The sequence below is a fragment of the Carassius carassius genome, chromosome 10 (assembly GCF_963082965.1).
Source record: "Carassius carassius chromosome 10, fCarCar2.1, whole genome shotgun sequence".
Lineage (NCBI taxonomy): Eukaryota > Metazoa > Chordata > Actinopteri > Cypriniformes > Cyprinidae > Carassius > Carassius carassius.
This window is the reverse complement of record NC_081764.1, coordinates 7,063,649-7,080,818: the sequence shown is the minus strand read 5'-3', so window position 1 is coordinate 7,080,818 and position 17,170 is coordinate 7,063,649. Positions and strand designations below refer to the sequence as shown.

The window sequence follows — 17,170 nt, the reverse complement described above, 5'->3', positions numbered from 1 at the left end:
AGCTTTTCTTTCTCTTTCATCACTGTGTGGATGGACCGTGTGGAGAGGGCTGATAAAAAATTATTTTTCTCCTCTCTCTCCATCATTTTTCGACGTCACATTTCTCATTGTGTTCTGAAATACACCACATAAATCTCCACAAATGTAACCAGAGAAAAGAGTCATCACTTACCAAACAAGACTTGTCTCAGTTGACATGTACAGTTTCAGCAGCAGAGTGATGTGTTAGTGACAGATTTTTGGACTAAATTTGGGAAATTGGAACAAATACTATATTTCATTTACTATTTTACTATTCAAATGCCTTAGGAAAGAAAATATGTATTGTACTTCCACCTAGTGGTCATTTGTATGTATCGATTCATTTTGTTTGTTAATTTCTGCAGATATTCCAAAGTTCCCTAAAGAGATCATCGATCCGATTGAGGTTATGGAAGGTCAGTCAGTCATTCTGGAGTGCAACCCACCCAAAGGAATCCCCCCACTGCAGATCTACTGGATGACGATGAGTAAGTGTCAGTTGGGTTATTTGCGTTAAATTACTCTAAAACACAACCAAAATGCATAGTTCACCCAAAAATGACATTTTCTTAAAAAGCCCATCCAAGATGTATATGAGTTTGTTTTGTCATCAGAACAAATTTGGAAAAATTAAGCATTTCATAAGTTGTTCACCAATGGATCCTCTGCAGTGAATGGGTGCCGTCAGAATGATAGTCTAAACAGCTGATAGAAACATTACAGTAATCAACAGTAACATCAAACCATTGATATTAAATGGTGGTTTGGAGTCACGTGGATTACTTGTGGATTATTGTAATGCTTCTATCAGCTGATGGACTCTCATTCTGACGGCACCCATTCACTGCAGATGATCTATTGGTGAGCAAGTGATGTAATGCTACATTTCTTTTAATCTGTTCTGACAAAGCAACCAATTCATCTGCATTTTGGATGGCTTAAGGATGAGCAAATTTTTATTTTCGGGTGAGCTATCTAACGCATTCTCATCCCAAGGCGTCATATACTGACACTCTTGACATTTCGTCAACATCCTACGCATATGGCACCCTCTAGCGTCAATATGAGACACAGATTATGGGTTAAGGTTAGGGTTAGGGTTAGGGTTAGGGTTAGGTTTAGACCGCTAGGAGGCGCCTTCTGGCCCATTTTTATCTGCTTCTAATATTGACGCTAGAGGGTGCCATGTGCGTAGGATGTTGACGAAATGTCAAGAGTGTCAGTATATGACGCCTTGGGATGAGAACAGGCTGAGCTATCCCATGTCCACATCTATTAATGTTCATTAAATTAATCAAAGTGTTGCTGTAATATCTCTCTAACTAAGCTAAAAAAGGTTTGAGCTTTATTTGTTTTTTTTGTTTTTTTTTTAATTTCTGTAAAACATCACAGGTCTACAGCACATCGAGCAGGACGAAAGAGTATCAATGGGTCTCAACGGGAACCTGTACTTCTCAAATGCCATTGAGACCGACAGTCGTAGAGATTACTGCTGCTTTGCTGCCTTCCCACGCATTCGAACCATCGTTCAGAAAACTGCCATGTCTGTTGTGGTCAAAAGCAGTACGTTGAAATACTAATTTCAAGAGTTTGATTGCATAACGTGATCATTTCTTTACATGACCAGCATCGATTTCAGATGTCGTTCATGTGCATTTGCTACATCCCCCCAGTTTCTCATGTAGTCAATCTCCAAGCACTTGCTTGACTTCAGCAAAGTTTGCTGATACTTCAATTGAAGACTTGTTTGTGTATTTCATATCCATATTATCTATTGTTTTAGCTGTTATTGCATTTGCCACACATATTTTATTTGTCTCCATTTCTTCGTCCAAGACAAGTTAATGAAGGACTCAGACTCTGGTAGCAGCAGAGGCTATGGTGAGTGACATTCATCAGGGACGCTTCATGGGCATAGAACAGCTTCTTTGTTTTTAGTTAGTTTTGATTAATTATTTCATTCCATGTCACATCATACTTGCCTACTCTTTAGCCTAGATTTGGAAATCTCAAAGGTTTTCTGTAATAAACTAATGGGAATAATTCATAGATACATCCATGACTCATTCTCTGTATTGGATCAGATGTGTGTTATTTATTTATGTATTTTTTTGTGTTTTACAGCACTTTCTTGAATCATTTATATAAAACTGTATTTTCGCAGTTCTTTTTGGTAATGCTAGTTGTGTAGAAATTAAACATTTTAATCAAAACACCTGAGACAACTTGATAAAACGCTACTATTATATTATATTATATTTATTATATTATATTATATTATATTATATTATATTATATTATATTATATTATATTATATTATATTATATTATATTATATTATATTATATTATATTATATTATTATTTTTCATGCTTAATCTTTTCACTGTTATAAAGCAAACTCTCTCTTGGAGAGGAAGCCCAGTCTACTGACGCCCACAGGAAAGGAGTCTCATACATATCTGGTGAAAGACAAAGATCTTCAGTTGGAGTGTATTGCAGAGGGCTTGTAAGTATCAGTATTGTCTAATTTGTTTTATCAGTTCAGTTTATTTGTTAATCCAGTTAGGAGCTTGACATTCATTGCAATTATTCCACTTCAAATGCATTTGAAATCTAGTAGGAATGTTTAAATTATTCTTTTGTACAATTATTTTGCAATTAAGAGCTAATGCATCAAAATACTTATAAATTATTAAGTTCACAAAACTGTATTGTTAGACTTTAAAATGTTTTGATTGTTTCTGTCTTTCAGCCCCACACCAAAGGTTGAGTGGGTAAAAATAGGTTCCCACAAGCTTCCGGAAAGGGCCGTGGTGGAGAGTCATGGGAAGTTGCTTACTATTGAGATGGTGAATGAGGAGGATGAAGGGACATATATGTGTGAAGCCAAAAATCCCCATGGAGAGGTTGTGCATTATTTCCATGTTTCAGTAGAGGGTGAGTCGCATTATTGATCACATTAATTTCATAATGTAACCACAGTAAATGTGCCAGTGTTGCTTTATTAATGGTTTCAATATCATGTCTGCATTTCAAGTCACTCTTTATGTTAAAAGAGCGCCATCTTCTGTCCAAAGATGAAGGATGCTTGCAAGACTGTCCTAATTGAGCTATGGCCTTATCTTGGCTTCGTCTAAGCCCTGTCTGTGAAACCAGACCATAGAGTCCTAACATGATACAAAGGACAAAATGATAATTTTATGGATCATAAATAATAATTTTCAGGTTATCGAGAGAACAATTGTGCATACATATGACAGATTACCATTCATAGTTGATATCAGATAACATTATATTTAGTGTTTTTGTATTTTCATCACATTGTCTGTATTTTTTCCAATATAGACCTTAGTCTTGGTAAACACCATATTGAATTTAACACAGATATATCTACATTTTCAAGCAACAAGAAAGTTTAGGCCACATTTCTTCCACACACTCCATCTTGACCTTTAACAACTGTTTGTGTTCAAACATCGGTGATTATTAAGAAATATCTGACTGCTGAATGCCACGATTGACTAATCAGAATTATGTCATGTGTGTAATATATGACTTGATTCTTCTGCATGAACAGAGCCTCCTGAGTTCGAGATTGAACCTCAAAGCCAGTTGGTGACGATTGGAGCTGATGTGGTGATCAGGTGTGTTGTGAAAGCAAATCCTCAACCTAGTGTTGTATGGAGGGTCAACGGCCGACTGCTGAATGGTAAACATTCCTAATTCCTGTTTCAAATAACTGAAAAATTATGATTATACTGATTTCAAGTTATTGTGCCAACTTACTTCAAAATGGCTTTCTAAATGGCCTATAAAATAATGTCATAATGTTTGTTAATGAAAATTACAATTAGGTGTCACCAATGTTTCTGTGTGTGTAAATTAATCTATTTACTTAGAATAATCATTTTACAGTATTATATTTTTAAAAGGTGTGTGATTAGGGACACAGTTCTGTATACAATTGCATCCTACCATACTGTACTTTTACAAATCATTTAACCTATATTTTCTATTTTTATATTTCAGAGGTCCCAACATCCAATAGGAAGGTCTTAAAAGATGGCACCATTTCCATCCACAACGCAAAGCCCGAAAACAGTGCTGTTTACCAGTGTGAGGCCACAAACAGACACGGAACCATCCTAGTCAATGCCAACATCATGATTATGAGTAAGTAAACTGTACACGGCTGTAATGGATTTGCATTTGTTCATGAACAAAATATGCTGTCTTACCAGTTTTAGATAAAAATTAATTTTTGATGATTTGCAAAAGGCCTAATATTTTTTAATTTTAATTTTTAATTTTATAATGCAAAGATAAAAAACAAGAATATATATATATATATATATATATATATATATATATTGTATATAGCTTTAATGGACATATACAAATAACAAAAACTATTAAATGCTGCATGATTTTAATGACATAAATAATTATTCAAAATTTATAATTTTATAATTTAAGTAGAAGACAATGTGGTAATCAGGATTAAGCATAAAATGTCATTAGAATCATCCATCCATATGAAAATAAACTGAGAACAGAAGAAATAGTTGTAACTTGGTTCATAGGAAGATAGGAATCATGTCTTTGTGGCGGTTTTTCTGTTGATTAAGGGATAATACAAGACAAACGAATGGTTGTCAAAAGCAAAAATGCTACAAAATGCACGTTTTGTGAGAAAGTGTAACATGCTTGAGCAAAACAGGCAATTCCAGAAATGAGCAAGAAACATTGGATTCATTAGCAAATATGATACAGGGCAGTGTCTCCACCCTTTTAAAGGGAGACCCATGGCAGTATTCGTTTCAGTAGTGGATTCTTATGAGATGCTTTTGGTTTCATTCATTCTTGACAAAACAAAAATCTCACAGAAACACCATGAGTTACCATAGCACCATATATATATATATATATATATATATATATATATATATATATATATATATACACACAGAAAATTTTAATTTAATACAGAATCAGAAAAAAACATATCTCAATTCTCTCTCCATAACCCTGCGTGAACCCACTTACCTCTCCTGATAGAGCAGGAATCTGCTTTTCCAAGGATATTTTTTATTAAACTGATAAAAATGTGCATCACAAGATGAGAGATAAAGAGATTAATCCAATCGTATTTTGTCATAATGGTTTAATGGTGCAATGCTGATAACTCTTTCCCCAGACATCCAGCCCCTGATCTTAACAGAAAACAATCTGCAATATATGGCAGTGGATGGGAAAGGTGTGGTCATGCACTGTAAGGTATTCAGCTCACCAGCATCCAGTATTACATGGTGAGTAGAGCCCAATATTATGTACTTGTAGAGCCTGCTGTAGTGGATGTGTTTGCTTAGGCCAGCAGGGGCAGCATGGCTCTATAGGTGTTAGTGTTGTAGTGCTAGAGCCTCTATTGTGTGGTTTCACCCTTGTGAAGCAGTTTACTCATGGGTGGGCCCTCAGGCTGTGTTCAGCACTGTGATAATGAGGTAATGTGGATCTGTAAGTATGCTACTGTTATAAGTTAATGCAGACAGCAGAAGTGTTGACTGTGGGACCATTTTTTTTTTCAGTTCAAAATAACAGCATTTATTTAAAACATAAACAATTATTCTTATAATTTTTTTCAGTTCAAAATAACAGCATTTATTTAAAGCATAAACAATATTTATCCTTTTGATCAATTTAAAGTGTCCTTGCTGAGAAAAAAAAAAGTTGTATTATTTATTTAGAATCTCACTGACTGTAAACGTTTGAATGCCAGTATTTCTAAAAAAAAAAAAAAATGTTGTATTTTAAAAGTTCTGTGCCTTACACACTAAGCAGAGTTAAAACTATTAAATAATGTACGTTTTGTATCCTGTGACATATTTTAGCAAAAAGTAGCAAAAATGACCTGCAACCTTTTTAGTCTATTTGGATTATTGTGGTTTACAGGATTTTAGGTGGAGTTATTAATTAATTATTTTTTATTTTTATTTCTTAGACTTCAGAAAAACATGCAAACACTATTATGCAAAAGGTTGATGTTGTTGTCTCAAAATGACACGGTTGGTTTATGGTTGCACAGGAGTAAAACTGACAGTGCCAATTCAGTGGAAGGAGAAAGGTTTTCTGTTTATAAGAATGGTTCGCTGGAGATCCACAAGGTGATGAAAGAGGACATGGGGGAGTATTCTTGTTTTGCTCAAAACACGGAGGGCAAAGTTACCATTGCTGCAACACTTGAAGTCAAAGGTAAGAGAAACAGATACTCTTTTGTAAATCAGTTTGTTTACTAGATTCAGAAAAATCATTCAATTTAGTTAATCCATATAATCCAAAATAACTCGTTTTCCCTGTCAGATCCCACCAGAATAATCGATCCTCCGCACGATTTGAGGGTTTTGGCCGGAACTACTATCCAGTTTTCATGCCAGGCAGAGTTCGATCCCTCCACTGGTGATGACTTTGAGATCCTCTGGGAAAAAGATGGCATGGCCCTCAACGGCAGTGAGAACGCGCGGTGAGATACAACAGGATGTCATTCTTCTACAATAGTGAATGTCAGAGCTGTCTAACCAGTGTCTTTGCTGGTGTCTGTAGATATATCCTAGACGAAGGAGTGCTTAAAATCATTAATGTGAGCTTTGGAGACCAGGGCTTTTATGTCTGTGTGGCCAGAACACCAGTCGACCAGGACATGGCAGTTGCACAGCTTTCAGTTGTGGGTGAGTTATGTACTATTTTTGTCTTTATGGTTGAGGAAAGTAAAGATAGACAGACACTTTGAGGGCTGAATTGGGTTCAGCACACGACACTGGTGGGATTCAGCTATCTGCTGCTCCACAGCTGGAATTATACACTTAATAAGACAGCACCACATAGTATTTGTACAAATACACTAGCTGGAGACATGACATGGCAGGTACTGCATGAGCTCTGACATGTTTGAAACCAGCTGGAGTCATTTCCCAGCCCCAACCTTCCTCTCCTCCCTGTCATTTTCTTCATTTCTCCAACTGTCTTCAAAATATCTATAAAATGGCCACAAAAACAAAAAAAGCAACAATATCATGTAATGAATCTGATTGAACTCGAGATACTTAATCGATTGAGAGCCCTAAATAAAGTTTGTTGTTTCCTTAGATGTTCCTGATCCTCCAGAGGATGTGATCCTTTCCGAACATAATGGCAGAAGTGTGAAACTACAATGGATTCCAGGAGATGACCATAACAGCTCCATTACTAGTAATATAGTCATAACACCCATATTCTCCATACACTGTATTACTAAACTTGGATGCAGTGAAAAAATACTGTAAAATCAATACTACTGTGGAATATTATTACAATTTAAAGTGAGTCTTTTCTATCTGAATATATTTTAAAGAATAATTTAATCCTTTGAGGCAAAGCTAAATTTTTGCATCATTACTCCAGTCTTTAATGTCATATGATCCTTCAGAAATCTTTCTAATAAGCTGATTTGATGCTTAAGAAACATGGTTTATAATTTCATTGTTGAAAACATTTGTGATGCTTAATATTTTTGTGGAATTTTTTTCTTTTCTTAATATTTTCTTTCTGGATTTTATGACAAACTCAAAGTTCAACAGAAAAGATTTTATTTTAAAATGAGTATCTTTTACTGTCACTTTTTTTTTTATTTCTTTCTGAATAAAGGTTTAATTTTCTTTCAAAACCACAAAAAAAAAATCATACTGACAGTGTAAAATGAAATTTAAATTTTATGTAAATTTAAGGCGTTACAAGGTATCATACAAAATAGATGCCACACAGCTACACTGAGATGCAGTTTATGGACAGATTAATTTTGCTCATGCACTGTAAAAGGGCAGAAATTTTGATTCTGTTACTGTAAGGTCTGTTTTCTACCTGATCTAACCTTTAACAACAATTTTCATTGGTGTAACCTAATGTAGTCAGTTTGAATAAGTCAATGTAAAGAATATTTCCTGAGTAAAGCCACTTTATTAAAATGTTGTCTGTGCTGACTCCAGTTCCAATTTTAAACCTTGTGCAGAGTTTGTTATAGAGTTTGAGGAAAGCCAACATGAGCCGGGCATCTGGAGGGAGATGATGAGAGTGCCGGGAAACCACCACTTCGCTCTCCTGAATCTTAATGGACTCATAGACTACCGATTTAGAGTCTCCGCCACCAATGATGTGGGAAGAGGTCGGCCAAGCCAAGCCACTGAAAGATACAAAACTCCAGCATCAGGTATCTATGAGCTCTCCCACTGTTTCTCATAAACACGTCACATTTACATATAGCAGTGAGGCCAACCTCATCACCAACTGTACTTTAAAACATTCAAACTTGTGAGATAATTGATTTTCCCTGTCATTTAAGCTCCAGTCTTTTCACAGGCCATTTTTCTTTCTTCCACTAACAATTTAATCTCCAACAAAATCCACATTTCTGCTCTTTCCAAAGCACCCGACAAAAACCCAGAAAATATCAAGATCGAAGGTCATTTGCCACATGAAATGGATCTCAACTGGGAGGTATGATGCTAACTGTTCATTTCCAGTAGTCTTCAGGAATATCTAACGTTCAAAGCACTGGAAGGGCTGCACAGATAAAGAAGGGCTCTCAAATACAGAACTTCATTTAGTTCACAGAGGGGGAAAGCAAACTAACAGTGTCAGTTGTTAGGTTCCAATTATCGATAAGCGTATTTCCTGAGATAGCAGTTTTTGCATAGCAAAACACGGCTATCTTTATTGCCATGCTGTTGAGAAAGTTACAAAGCCCTGCTGAAATGGATCTTTCTGGACACAGGTTCCCATCAAAAGGAACCCAGGGTCGGTCTGTGATTAAATAGTCAAAGGAAAAAGATACATAAATTCATAGTTATCTGCTGTACCTTAGAGCTTTGTTAATGAAAGTCAATTGTTATAATGCTTGACATCATGATAAATCATTGGCAATTAACCAGGTTTATAAGCACTGAACATTCTGGAGCAGTTACCACAATAATAAAAAATTATTATAAAATCAATGAATTATAAAATTAAAACAAATAATGTGAAAAATTATTAAATAAAATACCACCGTTCAAAAGTTTAGGGAATATCAACAAAGGAAATGTTCCATGAGAAATATCAGCACATTAAATATGATTTCTGAAAGATTGTCTAACACTAAAGACTGGAGTAATGGCTGCTGAAAATTCAGCTTTGCCTTCACAGAAATACATTTAATTTTCAAATGTATTTGAAATGAAATAATTCAACTGAATTATTCAAATGGAATAATTATTTTAAATTGCAATACTATTTCATTACTGAAAGTGAAAAAAAGTGAAAGTGAAAGTGACGTGACATTCAGCCAAGTATGGTGACCCATCCTCAGAATTTGTGCTCTGCATTTAACCCATCCGAAGTGCACACACACACAGAGCAGTGAACACACACACACTGTGAGCACACACCCGGAGCAGTGGGCAGCCATTTATGCTGCGGCGCCCGGGGAGCAGTTGGGGGTTCGATGCCTTGCTCAAGGGCACCTAAGTCGTGGTATTGAAGGTGGAGAGAGAACTGTACATGCACTCCCCCCACCCACAATTCCTGCCGGCACGGGACTCGAACTCACAACCTTTCGATTGGGAGTCCGACTCTCTAACCATTAGGCCACGACTCCCCCTGTTTTTACTGTATTTTGGTGAGCATAAGAAACGTCTATCAAAAACATTACCAACCTCAAACTTATAAAGAATAATTAACATATTACAGTATTTCACATGCTTATTTCTCAGACTTAACAAACAAAGCATGAATGTACATTTCTATATGCAGGTAGCTACTAACCATATTGAGCAAACCATCTCTAATTCTTCCTAAGAATTGCTCATTATTTAAACTCAAGCTGATAAACGTGCACCCTTACTATGGAGTAAGTAACTGAGTAAAGCCACCCAGTCTAATTGCAAATGTTGATTTCTGGCAGTTTTTTTCATTTTTTTGTGTGCAATATTCATCATACAGTCAGCAACAAATGGTCTGTGAGCGTGCACTGTGAGGATGAGACAATAAAAACACCAAGTGCTCACCAAATAATATTTCCTTTGATTTACTGTTTCTGTCAAATGAACTGAGCTCTTTCGTTGTGCTGTCACAGCCACTGTCACCTATTGAACACAACGGGCCTGGTCTGGAGTACAAAGTAAGCTACAGAAGACAAGGCACTGGAGAGGACTGGACAGAGCACATGGTGAAGAGGCACTCGTTCATTGTTAAAAACACCCCAACGTTCGTCCTTTACGAGATAAAAATCCAGGCCAAGAACCATGCAGGATGGGGTCCGGATCCTAAAATAATAACAGCGTACTCAGGAGAGGATTGTAAGTAGGAGCAACTTCCATTGTGTCTGAACTGTGGAGCTGAGCATGCATTCAAATAAACCAATGCCATTGACATTTCACTCACTGTCAAAGCATTGTGCATCTTTACCTTTGAGAGCATACAAAGCAGGTGAAGATTCTGAAAGATGCATCTTATTTTTTTCCTAACCTTTTGTTTGTCTGTAAGGGTCTTATTACATTGCAAAGAAACATTGCCTGTAAATGTTAACACATACCCCACCACCCCAGCAAAAGTGCAGTACATGTGTGACGAGAAGAACCATAAAAATAGAGGACAGAAAATACTGATGAAATACCTTCTTGCCTTTACACTACATCCAAACAGTAGCACTGATATACCGATTTGTTGTGCCTTATTGAGGATATTAAATTGCACAAGCGGGAATGATTTCCTTATTCAGAGTCTTTGTAGACTAACAAATGTAATGTTATCATGGCTATGATGTATTTACATTTGTGGCTATAATTATTCTCTTGCCATCAGTTTTCTTTTGGAGTTGCCATCCCGATGTTATCTCAGGTCACTACATCTCTGTGCAGTACGATTAGTTTAGTCCCCTTTTCTTTGCAGTCTCTCCTTCTTTTTTATTTCTATCTTATCTTATTTGCCCGTCTTCGTGAGTAACCAGCTAAATGTAGTGAATGAATGTTAAATTGCTGTTTGTGTGTAATCAAGCTGATAAAATGAAAGGATGATTCATTCTAGTGAACCACTTCATTCTGAAGGTTCATGTGGAAAAAATATTCAGAAATGAGTCATGTGTTTGAATCCCTGCATGACAGAGATTTATCTTTTCAGATTCCTTAATTGTTCTATTAAGGATTATTGTAATACTTTTAAAAAGATGGGCCACACATAAAAATAAATAATAATAATATTAATAATAATTCTGTCTTCATTTTCTCAACTTCATCTGATTACAAACCTGTTTGTATTTGTTTTCATCTGCAGAACACAAAATAAGTTTTTTGGAAGAATGTTGGTAACCAAACTATTGATTCCCATTGATTAGCATTGATTTCTATTCAATTTTTAACGAAATTCAGTCAGAGTATATTTGTGATATTAACACTTATGACTGCTAAATCTTTTTTTAAATTTATGAAATCTAACACACACACACACACACACACATATGTGTGTGAGTGTGTGTGTGTGTGTATTAACACACGTTTATAATATATATTATATATAATAACAAATCAGCTTATCTATTATTCTAGAATGTGCTTTATGTAATAAATATTTTACTAACATAAATGTTCACTTTAAGATTATCACATTTTCATTCTGCAATAAGCATTATAGTTAACAATAGTATGTTTGAGACAAATATAACTCTTTTGAAAAAACAACAACAGTCATGTTGAAAACTGGGTCAAAATAGACCCAAACGCAAAATGTTTACATGGTGATATTTTAAAAACATACATTAAATGAAATGTATTTTGATAGTATTTAAACAAGTTTGGTTCACATACTAAAAACTATGATTTTTTTTTTAAAACTTACCCAAATGCATTATGAGGGTTTTCAAATATTGCATTAGGGCTGTTAATAATACAAGTGTTTAAAAAGTGGATCTTGTTTCCAACCCGAGTAGTTATATAGTTATAATTTAAAAATATATAGCTTCCATCAGTGTAGCTAGGTTAATTATAGGATATATGTTATATATTTAAAATGTAATTGTAGCTTAGCTTGGCAAGGTAGAGTTTTAATGTTGCTTCCCCAACACTGGTGTTTACAAGGTTTTATTCCATTATAATCAAAAATGTCTTCCCATTAGCAAGTGTCATGGTGAGATTGTGAGATTACTTAGATTGTGTTTGGTAAATCACTGTAGTATATAATTTGCCAAGTGTTTGAAAACGAAATGTAGTTACAAAGCATAAAAAATATTATAGTCCACAATTCCACATAAACAACTATTACCCCCACCACACTTTTTCCCATGATTACCCACAAAATTACTCCTCATTTCATGGTGCCTGTTTCATGGATATAGCTGAATCTAATTCACTGGCATTTCCTTGATTTAGGAGCAGTGCAATTTTAAGGCAGCTATATCGAGCTATTTGTAATATTTAATTTGCATGTTATTCGTCCATAGTCCCCTCAGCGGCTCCAGAGGATGTAGCCGTAGAAGTGATGAACAACAACACCATGGTGGAGGTCAGATGGGACCATGTTCACAAGGACAAACTCAATGGACATCTGGGGGGCTACAGGGTAATTCCGCACCAACATGTGTTTTGCTTTGAAGCCATGGTTTAAAGGCCAGTGACCCCTTTTTTGACCTTGAAGCTCTTCTTGTTTCCCTGCAAGCTGTCAAAGCTATCCACATGTATTACTCAATGGTGGTATTTTACTCATCAGCTGTTTTTCACTACCTGTGGGCTAATCTAACCTCATGTACTTACAGATACGCTTTTGGAGGCTTCGTAGTCTGCTGGGCTCAAAGAAAACACATGGTGACAAACACACATTGACATTCTCAGGCGAGAGGAACCATGCGGTGGTCACAGGGCTTAAGCCGTTCTCTGAATACAGCCTCATTGTCATGGCCTTTAACAGCAGAGGAAACGGACCTGGCAGTCATCCGGTCAGCTTCAAAACACCTGAGGGAGGTGAGTGAGGAGAGGACGTGTGAACACTTGAGCTAAACATAGCACATTTGGATTTGCAGTCTGGATGAGTAGACGCTAATTGATGAAAGTCAGAGCTAGTCTGCAGGTTTTAGCCAGTCGGATTTGATAGATTTCACAGAAAATCACATAATGTACTTTAAACACAGACTCTGATTCTTTTTAGATTCAGACTATCTGTCCAGCTGAAGCGTTTCGAATACATTTCATATTTAGAGCCTACTTTAGAACACACATTGTTTTCATTTGTCATGTTTCTGTGTGAGCTTATTATTTTAGAAACAACTTAAAAATTCTGATAGTGTGTAATCCTCAGTTGTTTAGTGTACACAGTATAATGCACAGTTGTTCTATGTAACCAGTTTCAGGTCAGCAAGTGTATGATGCCTAGTGTTAAGTTAATTTTTTTTCCAATTCTAAAAGTCGAATAGTGTGTCCAGCCTTTAGTTTACCTTAAAATACATGCTATGTTCCAGTTTGCACACTATACATCACTAAATAGTATTCAAAATAAGAATTTGTGTGTCCCAAATCGTAGTTTGCTGCAAACTACAATTAAGAAAAAGAGTGTTAAAAATCATGTCAGTGTGAGACTGATGGTTAAGTAGGGATGTTTAGACAAGGGTGTATGACTGATTAATAATCAATATCTATCATAACGCAAAAAAAGCAATTTATTCACATTATATTTCATTTGCAACAAGTTTGTGAACATTTATAAAGATATGTTTGGTCATTAACTTGCATCATGCACAAGTTACTGACTGGCAGATCAACATGCAACATTATTTTTTTCTCCAGAATTGTAGGAAATTAAATGAAATTAAATATGTTGACAGTGACAGGATGATTGACAGGGCAGTTTTAATGGTATCAGGATGCACCTAACAAGACGACAGTGAGGTCCGGGAAATATGCAATTATGACAAATATTTCCCAATTGTTGATATTTCCAAAATTATTATTATGTATTTGTTTTTCTTCAGAAAAAGAGTACATATTTTAGGATCATTGTATAAGTAGGTTAATTGGGATCCAGCAGTTGGTTCTGGTTTGTCATGAGACCATTCTAGTCACATGTCAAGTGACTAGAATATTTGGAAACAAGTTTGAATACTTAGAAATGCAAATGAAATGTGAGACCTTTGATGTAGGGAAAGATGTCTTTCATGGAAGAAAGAAAGTCGCAAAGTTCTGGAATGAACAAATTAATAATAATGACCATTTTTGGGTGAAATGTTCCTTTAAATTATTAATATATCTGTCAATTCTTTCTTTCATTTCCCTTTCTTCAGTTCCTGGTCAAGTGTCTGCTCTCAGTGTTACAAACATCCAAAATCATGAGGTCACTTTGACCTGGTCTCCTCCAGTTGATGCAAATGGAGTCATAACTGGCTACATCTTCCAGTATCAGCTAAGTATGTGAACACTGCATTTCTAATTTGCTCATAACCATCGCTATAAATGTCTGCATCTTGCTGTGAGGGTTATGTTCTGGGGTTTGCGTAAACAGCTTTTATTTCTGATATTCGTTTTTCATGTGGTCCATGACACAGCTGCATTATTGGTCATTACAGTGATTCTACAGTGATACCACAAACCACTGGATTTGTATTGAATGTTTTTAGACTCAGTTTATGTCATTTAAAGTGCTAGAGTACAGAAAGTAAATTTTGTTTGCCACAGAGAGCATAAAAAAGCTATTGCCCTGTGTCAGCATGTTGTCTGTGATGCAGATGAGGATTTGGACATACAAAAACAGCAAAGTGCTCTTTGTTGATTCATGTCTCATTACATCGAGTGATGCCTATGTCTCACCACTAGGAGATATTGTTGTGCCACCTACCTTAGGGTTGGCAGCTGCATCTTCTATTCAACAGGGACTACAGTGTTATGAAAATAACTGCACAGGACCTCAATAAGACGCAGTTGTATATTTGCTAAATGATTTATGGGAAACAATTACTTTGACTTGTTAAAGTTGCCTCACTCAATTTGCTTGTTTTTATTATACAGGTCCTGTTATATCGAATTGAAGACACACTAGTGAATTAAACACCTATTTACTGCATGCTATTAGAGTATGGTTTGATTTTAATTAGGATTTACAGTGAGAAACACTGCTGATTACATAAACGTAGAAGGCTAACAATGCACATCGTACTAATAGTTAAGTGATGCACTATAAGGAAAAGCAAAACATTGTGAAGCATATCTGTAAATATCAAGGGATTTTTTTTTTTAAATAAAGATTTTGATATTTAAAATGTAATGGTCAAATTAAGATTAATTGTAGCTAACCATATCAAACACATTTAGACTAATCAGACGGCACTGTAATCCTGCATGCAAGCATCAGCAGCACTTTTTAATACTATGGCTTCTACACTGCAATAAGTTTTAATTAGTATTTTTTATTTCTTTTCCAGTTATAATATCTTAAATATCTAAAATAAATAAGTGACTATAATATATATAGAAGAAACATAAAAAAAATAAATAATGAAAAATCGTGTTACATACTATAAAAAGAATTTTATTGCAGTATGTTCCTACTTAAAGTCACATCAGTTAGACTACTGTGTGAACAACCACATGAAATTAATATTTATGAGCAAAGTTAATAAGTTTTACATTGTGCTACACTGCCTCTTTTCAGATTGTTTTTATGGCCCTAGGGAAATTCTTTTTTTTTTTAAGTTGGTTTCCCTTAATTTTTCCAAGAAATATAAGATCTGCTCGTTGTCTGGTCCTGGGATTGCAATATTTTTTTGTTGGCCAAACCAGTTTGACCTAAAATATTTACTTGAAGTAACCCCTGGGATTTTTTGTTAATATTTAAATAATTTATTAAGTTATTTTATGGCACTTAGTGGTCACATGACATGCAGGTTAACAAAACAAAACATTTAAGTATTTTTAGTAAGCAATGTATTTCAATATGTTTTTATTTTAAATGGTTTTATTTGTATATATATATTTTTTTGTATGGTTTAATGAATTATTAGCTTTTTGAACTCCCTGCAGTTCCCTCACAAACCCCAGTCTGGGAAACCCTGGTCTACTGTACATGAAATGAAAATTAAATGAAAAGACATTTATGACCGGGTATTCCATTGTGATCAAGCCGACACCTTTTCTCGCACTCTATGCTGTTCTACATGCATCATATCACAGTATAACACCAGGCTGCGCGTGTGCACCATTCAACATGCAACCAGATCCCAGCAGGAATGATGACGAACCTGATTATGATGCATACAGTCTGGGAGGCCTCGTCAGCTAATTGTGTTTGATGCTGCGGCTGATCATTGAGGCCAAGTGTCAGGTTTCGTATTAAAAGAAACTACATTTTCATCAGGAGAGCTTGCTTAAACCATTGTGCTTCCTTTGAAGTGGGCTCATTGAAGTCCCCTTGAAGAAAGCGATGTGTAAAATGCTGGCAAGAGAGCACACAGCTGTACCCATCAAATGGAAAATAGCAACTGGGATTAAAGAGCCACTGCACAGATGGCCAGCAGCTAGATCCAACTATGCTAAAATCGCACAAAGTTTACAATTCACACAGTGAATTATGGAGGATTCAGATTTTGGTTTGAAAAAAAGTGGGAAATATTGGTAGGAAAGGGGGACATGTTGCAGTGCAGATAAAAACCTATTTAAACAACATAAGCAAAATAGCTAAATAACACATCATGAGCACATGGATTAGAAATTATGATTTAATTGGTTGTACCCAATTCAGTACACAATTGTTTCCTGACCGACTGACAGCTACTTTCAAATGCACACATGCTTATGTGTGTAGACCATATGTAAATAAAGCTCGTCCCTTGCTGTGATGTGTGAAAGGTCATCTGCAGTTCTTGCCAGGGTTATTAATGCAAAGTGGTTTGACATGAGTGGATGCAAATAAGAGAGAAAATCTGGTTTGTGTCAAAATATTTAATGCCAATAAATTGTTTTTTATGCTATACACAATTTAGAGATTTTGGGTTATTTTGCTTCCATAATGTCTGAAAACGTTAGTGGAAAGTAACTACCCTATATACACAATGAATGTGTTTTTTTTTTTTTTACTTTGTCTCTTTGCGTTTTGTAGATTTAACCCTCTGA

General features: G+C 35.4%; 1 protein-coding gene across 7 annotated transcripts in view; it reads left to right on the top strand.

Moving 5' to 3' along the window:
• LOC132151645 (neural cell adhesion molecule L1-like protein) overlaps positions 1 to 17,170 on the top strand; it is a 99,444-nt gene that overhangs the window by 71,011 nt on the left and 11,263 nt on the right. For 5 of the 7 annotated variants that reach the window (XM_059559903.1, XM_059559904.1, XM_059559907.1 and 2 more), the window contains 18 exons: positions 387 to 509; positions 1,414 to 1,584; positions 1,858 to 1,902; positions 2,418 to 2,529; positions 2,776 to 2,960; positions 3,601 to 3,732; positions 4,053 to 4,196; positions 5,221 to 5,332; positions 6,106 to 6,272; positions 6,381 to 6,540; positions 6,621 to 6,745; positions 7,164 to 7,265; positions 8,062 to 8,259; positions 8,476 to 8,546; positions 10,162 to 10,384; positions 12,520 to 12,658; positions 12,855 to 13,036; positions 14,350 to 14,472. In XM_059559903.1, coding sequence (XP_059415886.1) covers positions 387 to 509; positions 1,414 to 1,584; positions 1,858 to 1,902; positions 2,418 to 2,529; positions 2,776 to 2,960; positions 3,601 to 3,732; positions 4,053 to 4,196; positions 5,221 to 5,332; positions 6,106 to 6,272; positions 6,381 to 6,540; positions 6,621 to 6,745; positions 7,164 to 7,265; positions 8,062 to 8,259; positions 8,476 to 8,546; positions 10,162 to 10,384; positions 12,520 to 12,658; positions 12,855 to 13,036; positions 14,350 to 14,472 — 2,514 coding nt within the window. The remainder of the gene's footprint in view (positions 1 to 386; positions 510 to 1,413; positions 1,585 to 1,857; positions 1,903 to 2,417; positions 2,530 to 2,775; positions 2,961 to 3,600; positions 3,733 to 4,052; positions 4,197 to 5,220; positions 5,333 to 6,105; positions 6,273 to 6,380; positions 6,541 to 6,620; positions 6,746 to 7,163; positions 7,266 to 8,061; positions 8,260 to 8,475; positions 8,547 to 10,161; positions 10,385 to 12,519; positions 12,659 to 12,854; positions 13,037 to 14,349; positions 14,473 to 17,170) is intronic. The other 2 variants (XM_059559906.1, XM_059559905.1) reach the window with 1 other exon arrangement.